Source organism: Typopeltis vanoorti, chromosome 21 (assembly GCF_054136105.1).
Source record: "Typopeltis vanoorti isolate ZY-2024b chromosome 21, IOZ_Tvanoo_1.0, whole genome shotgun sequence".
Classification (NCBI taxonomy): domain Eukaryota; kingdom Metazoa; phylum Arthropoda; class Arachnida; order Uropygi; family Thelyphonidae; genus Typopeltis; species Typopeltis vanoorti.
The window spans coordinates 17,366,667-17,388,783 of NC_143569.1; the positions used below are offsets into that span (position 1 = coordinate 17,366,667).

At 36.7% G+C, this 22,117-nt stretch overlaps 1 protein-coding gene across 2 annotated transcripts; it reads left to right on the top strand.

The window, feature by feature from the left end:
• The first annotated feature begins 2,138 nt into the window (after positions 1–2,138).
• LOC150094650 (meiosis-specific nuclear structural protein 1-like) lies at positions 2,139–21,722 on the top strand. 2 transcript variants are annotated; one of them, XM_090411228.1, is made up of 3 exons: positions 2,139–2,183; positions 7,161–7,325; positions 20,084–21,722. In XM_090411228.1, the coding sequence occupies exon 3, from the start codon at positions 20,104–20,106 to the stop codon at positions 21,568–21,570; it is 1,467 nt and encodes a 488-aa protein (XP_090267354.1). In that variant the 5' UTR covers positions 2,139–2,183; positions 7,161–7,325; positions 20,084–20,103; the 3' UTR covers positions 21,571–21,722. The 2 variants fall into 2 exon arrangements, with proteins under 2 accessions (XP_090267354.1, XP_090267353.1); XM_090411227.1 differs by lacking the exon at positions 2,139–2,183 and adding an exon at positions 2,362–2,495.
• The last annotated feature ends 395 nt before the right edge of the window (positions 21,723–22,117 follow it).

Consider the following 22,117-nt stretch of genomic DNA (forward strand, 5'->3'; position numbering starts at 1 on the left):
CCATTTTAAAAAAGTTTCACTAGCCTGACAGCTGTTTCAAACTGGTTAGTTTTCGTAAGAGCCCCCCTGCCCCTTGTATACAAACGGCTGATACCCATCAGACAGCCAATCTCCAATCCAGTGCTAATCTACTGTTCAACACCATTGTTCCAATTTAACTACTAGTAATGTATTCATCGCCTTGTGATAACTGTGTATATTAGAAAGAATTCTGCTACTGTTAACACAGTTCTGAATCTTTGTTTTCACTATCTTCTCCAACATCCTGACTACCACACCAAACAAGTAGATTCAATTCATTCTAATTCGTAGATATAGTCTTATCACAGAATTTAAGATCCTGACTTCTACACCAGCCAAGTAGATTCTAATCCACTCTAATTCGTAGACATAGTCTTATCACAGGATTTAAGATCAGACTGTCTATCCGGAGGTAGAAATATACAGTCAGATATGTGTTGTTTAGACATGTAGCATCATTAAGGAGAGTTGTAGACAAAGTTGTGGAGTAAATATAAGGAAAAATGTGAAAGGCATGTCGATGAGTAGTATGAGGTACAAGTAAGAAGGAATACATGTATTGCAATGAAGGCCAAAACTAGTTACGAGAGAAAAATCTATCTAATAAAATCAAAATAAATCCTAACAAGTTCTTTTGCTGTGTGGCCATTACAAGGAAATATGAATATGGAGGATAAGATTAAAAGTTGCTGCTGGTTGTTAGGTAACAAAGCCAAACCAAGTAGTTGAATTAATGAGGATGTACAATTTAGGTGTCTTCGCAATGCCAGATGTGATAATGTCTGATAGAAGAATAGAGGTTGCAGAAATGAAAGTGCTTAGAATATTGCAGAACCTTGGTGAGAACACGTCCATAGGATTACATGGCATATAGCCTATAGGTACGTGTCTTGAGAGAATGTAAAGGGAATTACTAACTCCTCTGCCCAAACTGTTTAACTTAGTCATCAATACTGAGAGATGCCAACGGAAGAGAAAGAGAGTAAAAGAGTCCCACTGGATAAAGTAGGCTCCAAGACAGAACTAGCAAGTTTTAGGTCAGTCAGTATCTCAGCAGTATTGGTTAAGGTATTAGAAAAATTGGTGAAAGAGAGAATTCAGAACTGAATGAATAGTAATATAATACTTTATAAGGGAAACATGGCTAATGAAAGGTAAGTTTTCACTTGGCAAGTTTCTTACTTTTTATTGTAGAGTAAGAACGGAGTTGAATAAGGGAAATGGGTACTCCCTGCTACTGCTGAACTATGCTAATGCATTTTACAGGATGCCACATAGAACTTTCGCATAAATTGGGGCAAATGGGGATGGCCATGAATCTGGTGATTTGGATTAGAGGGTAGCCGATGCACAAATATTAACGAGTGCTTTATGGAGAAGTTGAGTCCAAGAGGAGGCAGGTGTATAGGCGTGTACTACAGGGCTTAGTACTTGGTCTCTTGTCAAACTTGTCGATGTGTTCAGTTATAAAGCATAGTCATTTGTTAGTTGCATCATCAAGTACAATATACCTACTAGTTTCACCACCTAAAATATAACTGGTGGGATCTTCAGGATTAAAACATCAAAAAACTATTATTCTTTTCTTCTTCTCTTCGGCACTCCAGACGGAACGACATCCTCATGGATAAGACCCTTCTCTTTCAAAGAAAAACCCTTGCATATGCCAACAGGTTTAAAAGTCCACTGCAGTTCTAACGGCTTTATGCCATGTTAATTTCGGTCTTCTCCAGGTATTCCAAAAATTATAAATACATTGATCATAAAGTTGCCAATGAACCATGGATAGGCTTGGATGGCTTGCCTGAATTAGTGTAACCAAGCATCATCCTGCTGAATACTCCACTTTTCATCATTGTTATCATATTCGTCTATACAGAATCATCGTTCATTATCAGCACTTTGGTTATTTTCGTTCAAGAAGTATGTGTAATACCGTACCGCAGTCTTCTCTGGTAATATTCTAAGGGAGAATAATTTATTTTATTGCTTTCATGGATGTCGCGTCGGAATGGAATGTATTTTATTGCGTTCAAGATTTAATGCACTGCATGAAAAGATTTCAGTTATTAGTGTACAGTACCATATTTATTATTATTTTTTTGGAGAATACACCAGGGTATTTGGCTATTCGCGAATAAGTATTCGTCGAAAACTTTAGAGTGAGTGCTTCGCGAATATGAATAGTCAAATAAATATAATTTTTGTGAAATAATTTTGATTTTATATTAGCTATTGTCGCTTTCAAATAAGTAGGTGTCGTTTTGCTTCCATAGTTACAGCGTGATATTGTGTGAGATCATGTGTAATAATTTCCTGTTCTGTTAACTTAATGATATCGAAATTTATGAATATTGCACATCACTTCATTTCAAACTGGCTGGAGTTTTTTTTTGCTTCATTGTATGTGTAGCTAATTTATATTTCTGTTGTTCACCTCTTACACAAGTACTGTAATTTTTTTACGGATTTAGGTAGAGCAGATAAATTTGACTTATGCCTCACTGTTTCGATTTGTATTGTGTAAAATTCTTATTTGGAAATAAGTTATATTATTTTAGCATTTATATCTAGTCCAGCCATTAATATTGTTACAACTTGAACAGCACATACAAACCCCATATATAATGTGCATATAGCGGCACTTGATGTTCGAAATGCCCCCCCCCCCACACACACTTTTGCCTTCATTCACGTCTAAATTCCTTAGGCATGTATTGATAGCAGCATGCTCAACATCCAATGGAAATGCTGCCACAGCTCATTTCAAACCCACTTTCAGACTGCTGATGCTGGGATGTTGTTTCTTGCAGGTTACTCTCTCAAGCTCTGACCACAATTTCAAATCTAACAGATTCAGATTGGAATTTATAGATAGCTAATCAGATGTAATATGAAGATATGTGGTTGGGCACATTTGGCTCCAACCACAGTTGTGTGGTCTGCATTGTGTGCAGGGGCTGAGTCCTGTTGGAAGGTCTACTGTAGAATAAGGTGTTGTTCGGCAGCTGTACCACAGGTTCCAGCACTGTGTTTTGATACACCTTAGTGGAGGTTTTGACTTCTTTTTTGTAGAAATACAACTTGGATACCCCCCCCCCCCGATGTGTGTCATCCCCATCAAACCATCACTGAGCAGGGTGGTGACCTCTGAATCTTGGGTGCTATGGCACGTGCTGCACCATCTGGGCATATACATGATCGTTATGGCAGTTAAATGACTTTTCAGTGGTGAAAAGCATTCATCTCTGAAGAGGATATATACATGTCTGTTGTTTGTGTACTGCTGGAGAATTGCCTTTGATTTTATCACCCTCATCTGCATGCGTTGTGGTTAGAAAGTGTCCAGTAGAATGACGATAGGTTCTCACCCCCATGTCATCAGTTAGTACATGTGATATCGTTCTCTGCAAAACATACATCTTTTGCAACATCACTTTCTGTGTTCTTACAAGATTATGGCAGAGGCATGCCTTCACATCCCTCACAAGTTGTTGCATCCTAATGCAGCATGGCTGACCTATTCTTTGACAGTCAGATACATCTTCTGTATTGTTATAGCAATTAATAGTCTGATATATACAAACATCCTAATGATTCAGAGGGTTTTTAACTTGTTGAAATGAAAATGGCTGCATTCCAGCCTTGTGAAATGCTATTACAGCTCCATGGTTCTCATAATCTACCGCTGCATGTTAACACATACAACTAAACAACTCTCTCTTTCTCTCTCTCTCTCTCTCTGCTGATAATCTTCCTCTCTCTTTCTCTCTGCTGATAAATATATGAATCTTGGCTGCACGCAGCACCACTAACTGAAGCGGGCTCTGTGTGCAGAGCAGTGTGTGCGTGTGGAAGTTATAACAGCATATATGACAAGACTGTGTATATTGTACTTATTTTCACAACAAATACCTAGTATATGTTATAAGAATGTTTTGTGTTCGGTAGCATTTCTTGTATGAACATATTGACGTGTAGTATGCTATCCATGATAATGGCTGACATTGGCTGAGGGTAAAAGAATTTAAAAGTACAGCCATAACCACATGTGTTTAAAGAAGCGGGAGTGATTCCTACCCATTTCATCTGTGATCAGTAAATCAACTTCTAAAAAAACCTAGGATTTCTCTTTCACTCAAGACATTACTTCATCCATGAACAGCTGTTAACTTTATGCAAATCACAAATCTTCCCAGCTATTGAATACTGCTCTCACATATTGGGTGGGGCCCCTAAAAGCTCTCTCAAAATGCTTGACTCAATACATAGGAGAACAATTGGACTTATTAATAACCCATCTCTTACCAACTCACTCCCACCACTTTTTCAGAGATATTTGGTTTCTGCAATATGTGTATTCTACAAATATTTCCATGGGAAATATTCATCTGAAATAACATCAATACTTCCCCCACTTAGTACTAAGCTCATTGGAACATGTGCAGCTGCTGCTCAACATCCCTTCACAGTGCACCTTGAAATCCACAGAACAAGTTTCTCTTCCTACTCGATCCCTGCTACTGCTGAACAGTCAGTGCCAGCTCTACCAACGGTGAAACACGTACATTTGCACCGGGGCAGCAAAATTGGCTTAAAGTATACGAAAAATGAATAATAAAAAAGTCATTTATTCCTTTTCTGTTGAAACCAGACTTCAGGATGTTGTCAGTTAAATTTTTACATAATAAAACATCATTGTACTGTATATTTTTTAAAAATCATAATCATTTAAAATAATACAGTATTATGTTGCATTTAATATTGCACTGTCAGTGTTCATTTCAGACGACAATAGCAGAACACCTATCTTGCATTTATTTCCGATTCCGTTGTTGGCCGTAAGTTGACCTTGACCTGAGGTAAATCTCATTTAATCAATGAGACCAAACAATCATTATGAGATAATCTTCAGAACACACGCAATTTACAGACAAAAATTACTGTTGTGGTGGTGTTGGAGGTGGGCGGTGGATGGCGTTGATGGAGATGATTCGTAGTAGAGGTTAGGTGTAGAGATAGTTGTTGGTGTCCTCCCGCGATGAGTCTTCGGACTCCTTGGAGGTATTAGGAATAATAATAATAATAATAATAATTGGTTAAGAGTATTATGAGATAATTGGTTAAGAGTAAACCAATTAAAGAAATAGAATCAAAATACATAAAGACAGTTGCATAGCGATTGTTAATAATACTTTTTTTGATACAGTTATTAGGATTTGACACGTTCCAATATGTCTGATAAAAGAAAAAACTAACAGAATATCACAAACGAATAAAAACTGAAGCAGCTAATGTAGTACAACAGAAAATAAGTGAAAGGACGGAAACCAAAAATTCTGAGCTCATGACAAGTACTTCTAATTGCGATCCCAGTAATGTCGATATTAGTAAAAATGAGGACTGCAAACTGGGGGGGGGGGCAAAATTCCTAGAGTCGGGCCTGGGAACAGTCTTTCCCCTGCTAAGGAATATAATATACAGTCATTTAAATCAAATCTAATCAATTTCCTCCTTTCCCAGCCTACCACCCGTAAACAGTACTAATGTACTATAGGTTGATCAACCAACCTCTCCTGTATGGGCTCAACATTAAAAAAAAAAAAAAAAAAAAAAAAAAAAAGTATCATACAATAGTTTTGTAATGTAGAAGAAAAGGATAGGACTGAATATTTTTTCCCCTTTTTCATTAACATCTTCCTCTATTATCTATCATTATGTTATAAACCAGTGATGACACTCCACTACAAAATTAGCAGGGATAAATTATCGTTTTGATGTTAGATTATTATTATTATTATTATGGGCAACTCCAAGGAGTCTTCAGTTCATCGAGGGAGGCCTAAACATCATGTCAGTAACTATTCAGCATTTGCCCAAAATCTGTCATACTTTGCTTTGATCTCCATTCACAACCATCCATATCTCCATTTTTGATCTCCATTCATAACCATTCACAGTCACGCTCACAACACACTGCTAACCTATTCCACTCATTCACCACTCTCCAAGCAAAAAGCCTAGTTCCAACACCCTTTCTAACTACACTCTTACTCAGTTTCTATGGATGGCCCCTGGTTCTCCCACCACCACACTTGTTCTGAAAAATTTCTTCTGATTAATCTTGTAAAAACCCCTCAGTAATTTGAATATCTCAATCATATCATCCATTTTCCACCTATCAACCAGTTTCTGTAACCCACAAATCTTCAACCTGTTCTCGTAAGGTTCATTCCATAGACTAGTTACCGACTTGGTCACTTGCCTCTGAATTCTCTCCACCTCCTTCCCATCACCAAGAAACCCTGTCACCCAGATCTGCATGCAGTAGTCAAGATGGGGTCTTATCAAGGCTTGATAAAGAGGAACAATAACCTGCTTGTCTCTGCTTGACAAAGTATTCTTCAGTAACCAAGTGATCTGATCAGCTGCTTTAGCCACTTTTGCTATGTTTCCCATAAACTTTAACTCTTTATTCACTAACACTCCCAAGTCTCTAGCTTCATCAATTTCCTGGAGTACAGTTCCTCTAATGTGGTATACAGCTGATAATCTTTTCACCCCAAAATGCATGACCTTACACTTTGTCACATTAAACCGACATGCATTCTCCTTTGACAGTTTATTCAAATCATCCTGCGAAATCATCGGCAAATAACTGAACAGTTTCTCTCAGATCCTTTCCTATATCGTTAATGAACAAATTAAACAGTAACAGTCCAAGAACGGAACCCTGTGGCATGTCACTAGTCACATGCCTTCTTTTGACTCTACTTCTGAATAAACTACTCTCTGATATCTCTCTCTCTATAAACCGTCCTCTTATCTGTCTCACCAACCCTATATCTATCCCCATGTGCTGCACTTTACTGATTAGAATTCCATGTGGTATCATGTTAAATTATCACCACAGTTTTCAGTTTTAATCATAATCTAATTTCAATCGAATCACAGAAATCTTATGTTAGTTATGTATGGTGACCTGTGATGTTTAATGTATCATCATTATACCGATTTGCTAATTATTTATATAGAAATTATATCTTGTATCTTTTTCTCTCTTTTAAGTAAACGATACTTTTAAATATTTTGGCGATCCTAACAAAGAAACTGTTTATTAAAAAAAGTACCATTTGCAGGATGATCCTAATACAGCATTACTATAGTATCTGTAAATTTTTATTGTGGAGACCTTTCATATTTTGTAAGAAGAAATAGGCAAAGGAAAGAACACTGTGTGCAGTTTAAGAAGACTTTGTCAAAAAGTGCATTTACAGGAGACCATCTAGGTTTAAAATTTGAGGGTAAGTAACATTTTATTCTGAAATGGTTTTTTTTTTTAAATTTTATTTCCATTATTTATTTATTTATTTATTTTCAATTTGACTAACATCTAAGTAAGTTTGGCAGTACGAACATAACCGATAGTGTTAATATCCATTTTTTAATTTAATTATAATGACTACAATGAATTATGGAAGACTGCTTTTTTTAAAATAATTTCAGGAAAAGAAGCCATTGAGAATTACTGAGATCTCATCAGAGTTTGATGTTGAGTTTTTTCACTTGGTTATTCTAAAAATTAAAGATGCCAAGAAATTATACTCTTGGTTTTATCCTTTATTCAAGTGTAAGCAAACAAAGTTTGTGCATGAAGTAACTTCACGACTGGGCTATTTGTATACAGAGGCTAATGACTTCACATCACTTTCCTTAGTATCTCATAAGGCAACACACATATCCTTATGGACAAGTATGATGCTATGAATTATGGGAAGAGCTGTTACCCAGACTGGTTTTGACCTTTGAGGCCTCATCAGTGGAAGCCAGACCCAGAAGCAATACAAGTAAGAAGGTGTCGCACATTATTACTAAAATATTCTGGATTAGAGATAGTGTTGCAAGTTTTTTCACTTGGTTATACTATAAATTAAAGATGCCAAGAAATTATATTCTTGGTTTTATCCTTTATTCAAGTGTAAGCAAACAAACTTTGCTTGTGAAGTCATTAGCCTCTATATACAAGTAGCCCAGTTGTGAAGAAACCAAGAATATAATTTCTCTGATTGCCGAGTGAAGGGCTGTACTACATGTGAACAGAGTATGAGGTAAATAAACATCCCAGTTAGAAATCTGACTGTTTGCTAATTTTGAGAGGGTATGCTTTAGCGTCCTGTTTAGTCTCTCGCACATCCCATTTCCCTGGGAGTGATAAGGGATGGTGAACAATTTTTTTATTTTTTAACAACTTACACATGATCTCAGCTGTAAATTTAGAACCTTGATCCGATAGGAGTGTCTGAGGCGTCCCGTACCTAGATATTACCAACTTAAAAAGTTTGTTGGCTACAGTTTTGGCCGTTTGATCCCTCATTGCAGTGGCCTCAGGGAACCTAGAGAACATATCTATGTTCTCTAGGTTCACAAGAATATATTTACTTCCCTTCGATGTAGTGGGAAGGTGGCCAATAATGTCCATGGCTACTGCCTGAAAAAGGATGGGTTGGGATTGTAAATGGCTGCAGCAGTGCCTTTCTTCCAATGTTAGACTTTTGTTGGCACAAGTGACAGGAGGACACATAAGAGGCAACATCATCTCTCATTCCCTTCCAGATATATCTGTCACTCACCCTCTTCCATGTTCTATCAAATCCTTGATGCCCTGCTAAGTTGGAATCATTAAAGGTGTGAAGCACCCAAAGTATCATGACTGCAGGGACCAGGATTTTGTACTTCCATCTTCCTACAACGTCTTGTTTGGACAATAGAAGACTGTCTTCATCAATATGTAATGAATTAAGGAAGGAATAATCTAAAAGTACAGGTATCCCTTGTTTAATATGGTTTTGCTTAACACGAATTTGATTATCACAGTGAAATTAATTGCAGTAATCCCTTGATATACGCGGCAAGAGTTTTGATTAACATGCCTTTAAATTTACCACGCAAAATCATGCTCATGCCACGATGCTGTTAGCCTCGTGGTCATCCAAATTCTCTTAATGATCTGTGTGAGAATGTGAAAGTTTTATTTTTCCCACCAAATACGACATCATTGCTACAACTCATGGACATGGGCATCATTGCAACTTTCAAAGCCTATTTTCTTAAAAAGACATTCTCGAAGGCAGTAGAAACAACAATTATGCTCCACGAATTTTGGAAAAAATTTAACATTAAACACGCAATTGAGAACATTCGTGACTTGTGGGAGCAAGTATCTTCTAGTTGCATGAAAGCTGTTTGGAAAAATCTTCTGCCAGAATGCGCTAATGACTTAGGTTGTTTTCAAAATCCTATGAACAACGTGGTCAAAGAAATCGTTGCAATTGGTGAAGACCTCGGCTTTGATGGTGTTGATGCAGAAGATGTTAAAGAATTATTGGATTCACATTAAAAAGATTTCAGTGACAATGATCTTCTTGAAATTGAACAATGCACATATGAAGACGACGAACAAAAGGAATGTGAAGATGAGGTTCCAAAGGAAATAACAGTCAAAGAACTGGACGGAATATTTCGCAGTTTAGAATCGCTTAAGCAGCAAATAATGGATATGGATTCAGATGTTAATTGAAGAATGTTTGTTTGCGGAGGTCTGGAGAGTCATTTTGCTTGTTATCGTAGAATTTATGCTGATAAGAAAAAAACTAAAATTGTTCAAATGACTCTTTATAACTTCTTTTGATTAAAAAAAAAATTGCAGTAACTAATGTAGGTACAAGTATTTATTAAACATTTACTTTGCATTCATTTTTTATCTTTCCTAAAAGAGCACCATATAAAACGAACTATTAGTACAGTAATCGATCAGGGATGAATTGTACTTTTTACCATTGATTATTAGATTTGATTAACGCGATTTTGATATACATGGCGACATTGAGGGATTAATTAACTGCATTAATTGAGGGATACCTGTATTTCACCTCTCACTTTCTGATACAGTTCCCTCCACGTGGGGGTCCATTTTCTGAGCTTCAATGATAAGGGTTTTTTCCCAGATTTGGAGATGGGGGGGGGGCTTCTTCCTATTTTCCTCTACACTTTCTATTTTATTTATAGAGGTATTACCTTCCTCTCCTGAAATTGTTTTCTCCTCATGGTCGGAGTCTAAAGATCTAAACAAATAATCAGCGACCACATTTGTTTTCCCAGGGATATATTTGATTTCAGCATTGAACTCCTGTAGTTCCAGAGTCCATTGAATTATCCTCTGGTTGTTACCTCTCATAGATGACAGAAAAGACAGCGGTTTATGATCCGATCTTAGGATGATGTGCTGTTCCAGCAACAGATACTTGAACTACCTAAGAGAGAATACTATGGTTAATGCCTCCTTCTCGATTACCGAGTAGTTTAGTTCAGAGGATGAAAGCTTCCTACTAATGAACACTATTGGTCTGAAATCTCCCCCATCCTTCTGTTCTAGTACCGAGGCAATGGTGTCATGAGAAGCATCAGCCGAGAGGTAGAACGTCTTTCTGAACCTAGGGTATGCAAGAACAGGTGACCTAGTCAGGGCAAGGTTTAGGGAGTCATGCACACTGCTGTTCTTCCCCCCCATGTAAACTTGACCCCCCCCCAATTAGAAACTTGACCTTCCAATTAGAGATTGGAAGCTCATGGCTGAGTTTCTCGCTCCTTGAGGGGAGTCTATAGAGTTGATACTTTTGCCATCTTGTAGTGAAGGCAAAGTATTTTCTGGCTTCCTTCTTTGTGGGCTTGATTATGGGCTCCATTAACTTGGAACATTCAGAAATGAACTTCCTATAGAAGTTAACCATTCCTATATATCTGTGAATCTGTCTCACAGTTGTTGGGACCCTGGCCTTTAGAATGGCAGTCATGTTAGATAGGGTTGGGACTATCCCAGCTTCACTGACAACATGTCCTAAGTACTAGACTTCCCTTAAGAAAAACTGTCATTTAGAGCACTTTAAAGAGAGTCTTGCCTTGTCTAACCTATTCAGGACACATAATAGAATTTCTTTGTGCCTTCTCAAGTCTGAGGAGTATATCAATAGGTCATCCTGGAAGCATATGACTCCCTTCCCCAACACGTCTGATAGGATCGAGTTCATTAGAGATTGGAAGCTCATGGCTGAGTTTCTCGCTCCTTGAGAGAGTCTACAGAGTTGATACTTCTGCCATCTTAGTGAAGGCAAAGTATTTTCTGGCTTCTTTCCTAAGGGGAATTTGAAAGTAGCCCGAGTTCATATCCAGCTTCGAGAAATACTTTGCTCCCTCTAGACCTATCAACAGCTCTTCAGTTTTACATAAAGGAAAGTCAATAGGTTTGGTGACCTTGTTCACCTCCCTCAGATCTAATACAAACCTTAAATTACCATTGGGTTTTTCCACCAATATGGAAAGGACTGTTCCATTGAGAGTTCTATTTCTCAATGATGCTTGCCCTTTCATAGTCCTGTAATAGTCTCTGCAGCTTCTCCATGTGTTTGATGGGAGTCTGATACTGCTTTACATACACCGGGGAAGTAGAAGTAATTTGGACTGCACGCTCGACCTTGTCAGTGCAGGACAATGAGGTGATTTCTTCGGTGAACGCCTTTGTCAAACGCTGAAATATTAAAGAGAAGAACTTCTCTATTTCGTTCCTTTCCTCCGCTGAATTTGTCAGACTGGTGGCATTGTATAACAATGTTTCTTTCCAGTTATAAGGTCCCTCGTCTGATTTCACTACCTCAATTTCCAGCACTTCACTCATCTCCTCTTCTTCCCCAATTCAGAAACTGGGCCGGTATTCTATCCCACAAAGGGATATTTTCCCTTCAGCAAAATTGCACATAAACTGGTATCTCTCCAAGAAATCGAGACCCAGTATAATTTGATTGCTAGTATCTGCAGTCTCGGGAAGGACTAACAGTTCATGTGATAGACTTACAGGAAAACACGGCATGGAGAGCTTCATATTTATTTTCATTGACGTGAGGAACTGTCTTAGAAATCCCTGTTATTTTGACAGGCCTTGCTAATTCAATGATGTTACTCAAACTTATACTATCTAACTTTAGAAATAGCAACTTAGGAATGATGGAAATGTGGGCTCCTATATCGAGCAAAACTTCACATGGGACGTCATCAATCAAACCCTGCACAATTGTTAGGGGAATTTTCCCTTTCACATCTGCTGAAGCCACACTTTGCATCTTATAGGTTTTGGGCACTGTTGACTGGGTTTGACCATCTGATGCCTCAGGGAGTGCACTAAGGATTGTGGGGTTAACTTAACCAATCATTAGCTCCTCTGTTGTTTTGATTTCTATGCTTAGACCAGTTCTCCTCTCTTAATTCCTTATTAGGATGGCCATCGGATTTGCTCCTTGCCTTAAGCTTCATTGACAAGTCCACCACTCTGCTCAGCTTTTTGAGCATATGCTCCTGATGAGCTTGTACCTCCGATTTTATTAGTTGGGTTAATTGCTTATGATTCAGAGATCCCTCATGCTCTCTCTCTTTGTGCTCTGAACTTTACTTCCGAATCTGGAGCGATTGGAATCCCTTTTGCATTTTGTGGGTAGGAATTTTGGTTGATGATTTTCTTGCCATTTTGTGTGCTATTATTAGGGGGACTGATTTTTTCCATGAAGCGCATTTGTCTTAGGGAAGAGGAGTGATAAATCTCCTCTAGCTTTCTCTCCTTTTCCTTCGCTAATCTATAGCAATCTTCTAGATTTTTGGCCTGTCTCTTGTTCATTACCGCTTTTAATTTGTTGCATATTCCAGACCTAAACTGTTGGAAGGTTAACCACTCAAGGTGAGGTTTCTCCTCCTCGGATATATTCAGAGACCTTGCGATTGTCAGTATTCTGTTAAAAAATTCAATTACATTCTCGTTGTTATTCTGTACACATTTCTGCAACTTCCATAAGGCTTGGCTTAGACTTATTACTTTGGAGAACTGGGAAATCAAGGTTTCCTTAAACCTCGAGTACTCCAAGGTATCCTTTAAAATTGGGGACGAGTACAAGAAGCTTTTGGCCTTTCCGACCGGTTTACTCCTGAACAAGATAAGTAGTTGGAAGTCAATCCATCTTCCAACCTTCCTCAATTCGTCAACAAAGCTAAAAAAAAAAAGGCCAAAACATCGTCATTTTCCTCGCCAGAGAATTGCGGAATGACAAGTTGAGGATTTATGGTTCTAAAGAAGTCAATATTATCCATAGTTGCACTATTACTTGTAATTTCACCTTCCATTTAACTCTCAAAATTTTAAATTTCTCAAAGAGAGTTTTCTTTTATTTTATAACTGCCTGATTCAATACCAAAACTTTCTCACTTTAATTCACAATTTGTGATTGCCTCTGGCTGGAGACAATCCCTTTGTCTAAACAGTAAGAGTTTTTCTTTATTGATTTCTGAAAAATTTATTTATTTATTATGACTGCGCCATCAGAAATCACAGATAAGACTTAAATATCCTTCCCAGGGGTGCGCCAGTAGTGTCCGGCACCTGTGTGCAAAAGATTGCACAAAGCTTTAGTTGATGCTCCTATCCCCCCCCCCTCCAATAAAAAAATCACTTTAAAAAACTTTTTTTTTAAGTATTTTCTCCTCTTTGGCACCTTTACTATCCTGGTGCCTGTGTGCATCGCACATATGGCAAGCGCGCCCCTGATCCTTCCTAAAAAAACACTCTGCAAGGCATGGAAATATCTCTTACACTTATCATTATATCAAGCAATGCAATACTCTATTCTTCAGTTGTGGCTGCTTATCTCCATAGGTCACACAGGTTCGGTCTTTTTATGAGAAGGTGCATTGGCATATAGGAATCAGGCAAGTTATTTGACAACCAAAACAACTTATTCATGCTAATTAGAGTAGAATAAAGTTAACACTAAGCACAACAATCTTTTTCCCAACTCAATACTTCTCAGCAATATTAACTTAGATCTTAAATTATCCAATCTAGTTCAACAATTCTCCTTAAAGTAAACAGGCTAACAGTGCCGGATTTACGTATATCCTAAAAAAGCTACAGCTTAGGGCCTCGCAATCTGCAGGAGCCTCAAATAAAAAAACAAAAAAATATAAAAATTGATAAAAAAAATATTAGTAGAAAAATCACTCAAATGAAGCCAGACATATCACAATGATAATTTCTAAATAATTTTAAATATACAAAATATAACATTAAAATAATTTTGGCGCATTGTAAAAGTGATTGAGATATTTTGTCTTCTTTTTTTTTTCAAAAGCATTTATTTGAGAGTTTTTAAAATGTCGGCTAACTTCAAAGGGTATCTATCCAATAATTTTTGACCACTCTTAATCTTAAATAGTCCTTCCAAGTGGGCTTGCCCCAAGGTCATTGTCTTTCGACTTACCCTACTTTAACTGAGAAAAGGCCCCCAGGGGAATAATAGAACAATATAAAAGAATTAAAGATTATATTCTTTTTAAAATTAAAACTACAAAGTTCCAAAATAGAAAAATAAATATAATTTTTTAAAAGTTTAAAATGTTAATTTCTATTTAACATTTTAAAATGTGAACGGCAACCAATTCGTTTACTCTCTGTTTCTCTGTGTCTTCTCAAGTGAAGTTAAAATTTATTAAAAAAACAAATTGAAAAAGAAAAATACATTTTGAAAAGGTAAGTGTTTGTGTATGTAATATTATTTTACTCCCTCCCCCACCCCAAGAATGAAACATCATTAAAATCGATATAAATAAAAATATGTATTTATAATTACTAACGAAGTTTGGCATGCTCTCCCCTAGCCAGGGGGCGGCCCCAATCTTGGGGCCGAGACATGTTGTAGAGTTGATTGATAAATTCTGGCTGATTGCACGGAAGAATCTTGTTCAGGAAGTTTTTTTCCCTCTCAAAAACATATTAATTAAAATTTTTATCTTTAATACCTAAATAATTTTTAATTACTTTTTAAAATCATTATTTAGAAAATGTTTGTAATCTTTTATTTTCTAGCATTTACTTTTGTTATTCCATTTCCGACCATACAATGAAGCGAACATTTGTAAGTGGATACCAGAAAAGAAAAAGAAAACAGCAGCTTGAAGACGAATTAAAAAAAGCAACAAAACTTGATATATATTTCACCGCAGCAACGAAAGATGATCCACAGACCCAGGGAGAGCAGCCTATTGTCTCTGAGATCATAGCGTCTGGAATCTCAGCTGATGGAAATATTATAACTGATCCCAGTGTGAGCGTTGCTGCTATTGGAGAACCGACATCTACAGTTGAAACAAAAAAATTCACGAAACTCTGTGATATTGGTCAATGGGGTGTCCTCACACAGGATGAACTCTCATGCTGGATCTTAAAAGGTCCATCAGAGTGTCAGCACTGGAACGGTCCATTTGAAAACTCTTCATTCAAAAATCATGTTAGATATTGTTCAAAAGGTCTTTTTCAGAATAGGAAGGTTAATTGAAGTATACGATCGGGAATGGCTTGTGTACTCACCAACAGGTTGTATTTATTGCTTTATCTGCAAACTGTTTTCAACATCAACTGCAGCAGCACTAGCTTCTGATGGATTTTCTGACTGGTGAAATCCCATTGCAATTCAAAGTGATGAACACTTTGAAGATCATAGAAGAGCTTTGCTTACATACTTGGCAAACCGAGTCTAAGGTTTGCATTGTCAAACCTTAGACTCGGGACTAGAAACAAATAAAAGAAGAACAGCTTTATTGGAGGAATGTGCTAGTGTGTTGTTGTTGCAGTGATATGCACATTAGCAGAACGTGGTCTGGCTTTTAGGGGAGACAATGAAACTTTTGAATCGCGAAATAATGGCAACTACCTTGGTTTGTTAGAATTGATTTGCTAAGTTTGATCCATTTCTTTCCAATCACATAAAACAACATGGAAACAGAGGAGCTGGGTCTCCTTCATATTTGTCAAAGACAGTATGTGATGAATTGATCCAGCTTATGTCTAATAAAGTAAGAAAATCAATTTTGGATGATCTGAGAAAGGCAGGTTACTTCAGTTTGTCTGTGGACTCTATGCCAGATCTTTCCCATGTGGATCAACTAACTGTTATGGTAAGGTATGTATCACCTGGTGAAGATGGTTTACCTGTTGAACGTTTTCTGACTTTACTAGAGTTGGAAAATCACAGTGGTGAATGTATGGCAGGTATGGTGGTGGATTATCCTAAGTAAGGACTACAAAGTTGATTTCAGCAAATGCTGAGGACAGTCATATGATAATGCAGCGAAACACACGGCAAGTGATTTCGTGAGCTAAAGAGTTCTGTTCGTCTACAGTGTGTTCTCACTTTTACTTCTAATAATTGCTTCTGCACTTTTGTGATATTTAGTATCTCTATGTTCGTAAATTTTGTTTTTAAGTTGCCTTTGTTGGCATTGTTTAGACCCTTCCCCTTTAATACATAGTTACTGACTGTTGCTGACAGTGTTGCCAACCAAAAAAGACAAAATATTGCTACGAGTCTGTCTAAATTCTGCTACACTATGCTGCAATAATGTTTGCTTGTCAATCGCATCAAGATAATGCATTACAGGAAGCTCCAAACCTCCCTGTCTCTTTCATCATACGTTTGTAATTGGGTGACTGTTGATATTGACTTTATATACACATTCAAAACTGTAAACAGTTGTTGAATGATAACACAATAATGGTAATTGCTATAAAGGGAGAAAAGTAACAAAACAGAAAACTGTTCTGGATCTGGGGCCGGGCCCTGGAGCTTCCCGGCTGAATTTAACCACTGACATGAGCTCCTTAATAACCAAAATTTTGAATAAGGCTTTAGCTATAAAGATCTTAAAGCTTTGAATATTTGATCACTGCAAGTTTAGTCAAACTGAAGCAAATTAAATATATGATTTGAAATCACTGAGAGAAAGTAACATGTATAGCAGGAAGATGGTTAGTGAAAGTATTGGACCATAGGGTCCTTTGATAATTGCTAGATAATGAGAAGAAAGGAAACCATCCACCTGAAGTGCAGTGAAAACAACGAGAGAAAAAAATCCATCCACTTATAGCAACTTTTGTTCCCCTCCTTTGAAATTAGTTGAATATAGGTGTAGAGTAGTAGTAATAAAAAGAGCTAGTAGTGTATTAGTGTATTATACTTCTATTGTCTTCCGTATCAAGTGTATTATATTTGATATAGAAGGTAATTTTTGCTGGGTCATCTATGCAGCATTTGGAGAAGAATTGCCTAGAGGTTAACACTTTGATCAAACTAAATACTCATTGCCTTCATCTAGGAAATGAGTCTTTAGTTTCTTTCAAAAATAATTAAGAAGGTAATCAACAGTTAATTTCTTTACTATCTGCAGCAATGTTTGCATGGAAGAGTAGAGGTTGCAAGTTTTTATTCTGCCTTTGGTAGTTTTTGCTAGTTGCAGCCAGCAACACCAGCTGGAATTTCTGTATGAAGTTATGATCTTCTTCTTTTTTTTTTTGCTGACTACTTCAACATGATGCTTGTTGGAAAAAAAAAAAAAGGTTTAGATTTGGCCAGTGTTTGATTTTTAGTGGAATGGAGGATGAAAGATTTAATTCTAGTAAGAATTGTTTTCAGTAATTTAGGCATAGTAGGTGTTTGAATAAGGAGAGTAACAACAGTAACCCAACCAAGGAAAGAAAGAACAGAAATCATAAATCCATCTCTCGTTTGGCACTGCACTGGTATGAGGCTAGGAATGGGTTATCAGTAGGATAACTGACATTTACAATACACATGAAGAAGAACTAATTCAGAAAAGGCTGAGTTTTGGAAGGATGCAAGTGATTATCTGGTGAGTAGGTGGACCATTTATATTAGGTCATTGCTGAGAGTTGATATTTCAGCATTTCTTCCAGCATCCCGGCCAACCAAGCTGGCATGCATGGTGGTTAGCGTATCCGCTCTCCAGCCAAAAGGCTGCAGGTTCGAATCCTGCCATGGGCATGGATGTTTGTGATTGTCTGTGAAAATACTAGTGGTGGCAGACAGTAGGATAGTGTTGGTGTAGTAAGCGCCCTCCCTCGATGAGTGTTTGGACTCCTTGGAGGTGTCACGTAATATTAATAACAATATTAATAATAATAATAATCATTGAAGTTAGAAAACATTGGCAGAATACTAGTACAATCCTATTTCTTGCACTGAAACTTGGACAGGGGAGAAAGGCAGCTGACAGACAGACATCAGAGGGCAGTATATGGTGGAGTGGAATCAAGCTATATGAGGGTGACTAGTCAAGTCCCTCAGAGCTGTATACTACAGCCACTACTCTTGAATTTGTATAATAATAATATAGCAGAAGATTTAAGAGGGAATATTCAATTTGTTTGCTGATGATGCAAAACTGGGGTGAGCAATGGTTGATAAAGGCGATGTAGATATCTTGCAGGAGGATTTAAATAAATTGGCGTTGTGGGCAAGGGATAATGTTTTTCAATGTCAAGTACTGGATTGCAGGAAATTGATGAGGCTAGGGATTTGTATATGATGGTGGATAGAGATTTGAAGTTGAGAGGACATATTGCAAAAGTTAGAAGAATAGCTCAGTTGATTACTTGGATGTTGAAAAGAGGTTATTATTCCTCTTTATAAGGCAATGATTTGGCTGCATCTTGACTATGTGCCTAGATTTGGTCACCTGGGTTTCTTGGAGATAAGAGGTAGTGTAGAGAATTCAGAGATGACCAAGCTGGTGACAGGTCTATTGATTGCCCTCTATGAGTATAGACTGCAGGTGTGTGGGTTGCAGGTAGAGAAGAGGGTACATGATAGAAACTTATGGATTCCAAGAGATTGACAGAAAAGAAATTTTTCAGTACATGAGTAGAGGGGAGAATAAGGGGTCACCCCCCCTGGAAGTTGGATAAGAGTGTGGTTAGTAAGGGCGTGCAGATTAGGTTCTTTGCTTGGGGAGTGGTGAATGAGTGGAATAGATTGCCAGATGTAGTTGTGAGTGTCCCTGTGGTGAATAAGTTAAAGTATGACAGGTATGTGTGAATAATGGTTAGTGTGGGTCTTCTGTGATGAGTCTTTTGACTTCATGGAGACACCTGTATAATAATAATAACAACAACTTTATAAAGTAATAGCATATTGTATTAAACTTATTAACTTTAAATTTAGTTCTTTTTTTTTTTAAAATATATTTAGCCAGCCTGGTTGGTCGAGTTGTTAGTGTACCTGCTCTCCAACCAACAGGTTGTGGGTTCATATTCCACTATGGACATGGATGTTTGTGATTGTCTTTAGGTGGAAAATGAATTTCATCACCCTGTGTGATAAGACCACTGTACCACTTATTGGAGGCCTGAAGTGGCTTGAAAAAGTTCTATGCTTGGTCTCTAGAGCAGGTTTTCTGGACTACGCAAACATAAATAAAAAAAAATTACAAAATATATATATAAAACTGATATAAAATGGGAAAAAAAAATTCTTAGCCCACTCATGGTACAAATATACTATAAGTTTACTAACAACCTTTCCTGGGTGAGAAACACATAAAAAAAAGAAAAAATCTGATTATTTATGGACAAATTCTCAGATGCCATTACTAGATCTAATATTCTTGCACTGTATGTCCTATCAATCACATGCTATTTAAGAAAGGTGTTTTCCAGTAACTCTAAATTCTCTTTCCCTCCTCTTGTGTGCTTTCTAACCACAAATTTGGAATCGTCCTTATTGATAATATTTCTTGTGTTCATAAGACCTATGCAGTTCACATTTCTTCACGTGATCCTGATCAAATAGCATGATCTATTTGGTGTGAAGCAGATTTGATCTGCTTCACACCAAACCATTGCCTGTATTGTTCATATTACCATCATTCCAAATCTCTGCTCTAGTTGAATTCAGTTCATCCAATCATCAGCAGTATTTCTCAACTCTTGTTATTCTACATGCCTTCTTTGAAATATTCATGTCCAAATATTCATTATATATGAATTTTAGAGCAGCTATATAAAACATTTCAAATCCCCCCCCCACACACACATATTGTGTTTTCACTTACATGATCACATACAGTTCTGTTATAGCATGTGATAAAAACAATAATAAAAGAACATTTTTTATTTCAGATTTTTAAGAAACCATCACAATGTTGGAATTATTTAAGCATCGAGAAAAGGAGCTCAATGAAGAGACTTTAATTAAGAAATTAGCACAGGATAAAGTGCTTAAAGAAAATATGTTTACTGAAGAAAGAATGGATGAATTACGTATGATACGAAGACTGGAATCAGAAAGACAAGAAAAGGAGGTGTATGATAAGCTGTGCCATGAGGAGCAGAGAAAGCAGCTGATAAATGCACAGCAAGAGCAGGCGGAACGTTTAGCTAAAGAAATGCAAAGACAAAAACTAGAAGCAATAAAAACAGAAAAAATTCGGCAACAAATAAGAGAAAACAGTCCAGAACTAAGAGCTCTTGAGTCGAAATTACGAGCAGCATACGTCAATAAGGAAAGGAGTGCTCAGTTAGCAGAGAAAGCTGAAATAAAATTAAAAGAACGAGCCCAAGAAACTGAAATAAGTCATATAATGGAGGCAAAGCGTCAGGCAGCTGAGTTAGATGCAAGGCGTATAGAAGAATTGAAATTTCAGGATAAGAGAAAATATCATAAAGATTTAGATGACCAAGTGGAAGAAAAAGAAAGACAACATCAGAAAAAGTATCTTGAATTTTTAGAAGAAAAGATAATGATTGATGATATTGTGAAAAAAGTAATTGAAGACGACTTGAGAGAAACTCAAAGAAGATATGAAGAACAACGGAAGACATGGAAATTTATTAAAGAATTTAAAGATACAAAGGAGAAATGGAAAAGAGAAGAACAACTTAAAATGGACAATGAGAATGAAAAGATCATGCAGTATTTAGCTGTTCAAGATATGCGTGTAAAGCAGCAAAAAGAGATGCTGCAGTCCAAAGTTGAATCTCGAAGTAAATTTCAGGAAGAGATTTCCAAGTTTCTGGAAGAACTTGGTAGTAGGAGAAATAAAGAAGAAATGCTGCGAACAGAGCTTGCTGTTGAAGAAAAGGAAGAAGCTGAAAGAAAAAAAGAAAGAGAAAATATTGAACGACTCATGCGTGCAAAATTGGAGTTGAAGAATATTTATGAAATGCAGATGTGGTTGCATGCAGAGCGTCTTAAATCAGAAAAGAAGGAAGAGGATGAATTCAGACAAATGATGATGGCAAAACTTGCTGAGGATGATAGAATTGACATATTGACGACTCAGAAACGTAGAATGAAGCAGCTTGAGCATAAACGTGCAGTTCAGCAAATGATAGAAGACAGAAGATTAAGAAAACTGGCAGAAAGGCAAAAAGAAATGGATGACTTCAAGCAAGAGCAGGAAATGCAGAAATATAGGCAACAAATTGTAGAAGAAGAGAGGCAGCGTCTTCTTCGCGAACATGCTATAAAACTACTTGGTTTTCTTCCAAGAGGGGTTTTAAAAGATGAAAATGACTTAAGGAAGTTGGGTGAGAATTTTGAAGAGTATTATAAAAGGCATATTGAGGATGAAGTTCTAGAAGACTTTTCATTACCTGCAAAGTGATTATTTTATATAAATCCTTATAGAAAGAGCATACTGAAAGGATTTTCAACAAATGTTATAAATAGTAAAGAAGAGAATTTTTTATGTTTACTTTAATAATGATACCTATATATAATGAATTTAGACATTTAATAAAAACATTTTTAGAAATATCTTATGAATTGTTAGTTCATGATATATTTTTGAACTTGTCTTCTAAAGTAGTAATTGGTGGTGCATACTAGAGTGGCTTATTGCTTGCTCAATCATTTAATGCATTTTTTTTTAAAAATCAAAATAAGGAGTGATAGTATTATGATCATTACAGAGTATCCCATACACCCAATGAAAATAATACTAACAGTGATAGTACTAACAATTAAGGTTGCTCACTCTGGTTTTAATCAGCTTGACAGTCAGATTTTACAATCAGTTGATCAGTTAGCAATCTATCTAATCTAGATGTTGTTCTTTCTATACATGCGAGTCTTAGCATCAAATAATTATTAATTAATAAATCAAATAAATTATGAATTCTTATTTATCATTAATATTACCTGTGAAGTAT

Bases quoted from the DNA above. Each gene is read 5' to 3' on its own strand.
- LOC150094650 (XM_090411228.1), top strand. From the start codon at position 20,104: ATGTTGGAATTATTTAAGCATCGAGAAAAGGAGCTCAATGAAGAGACT.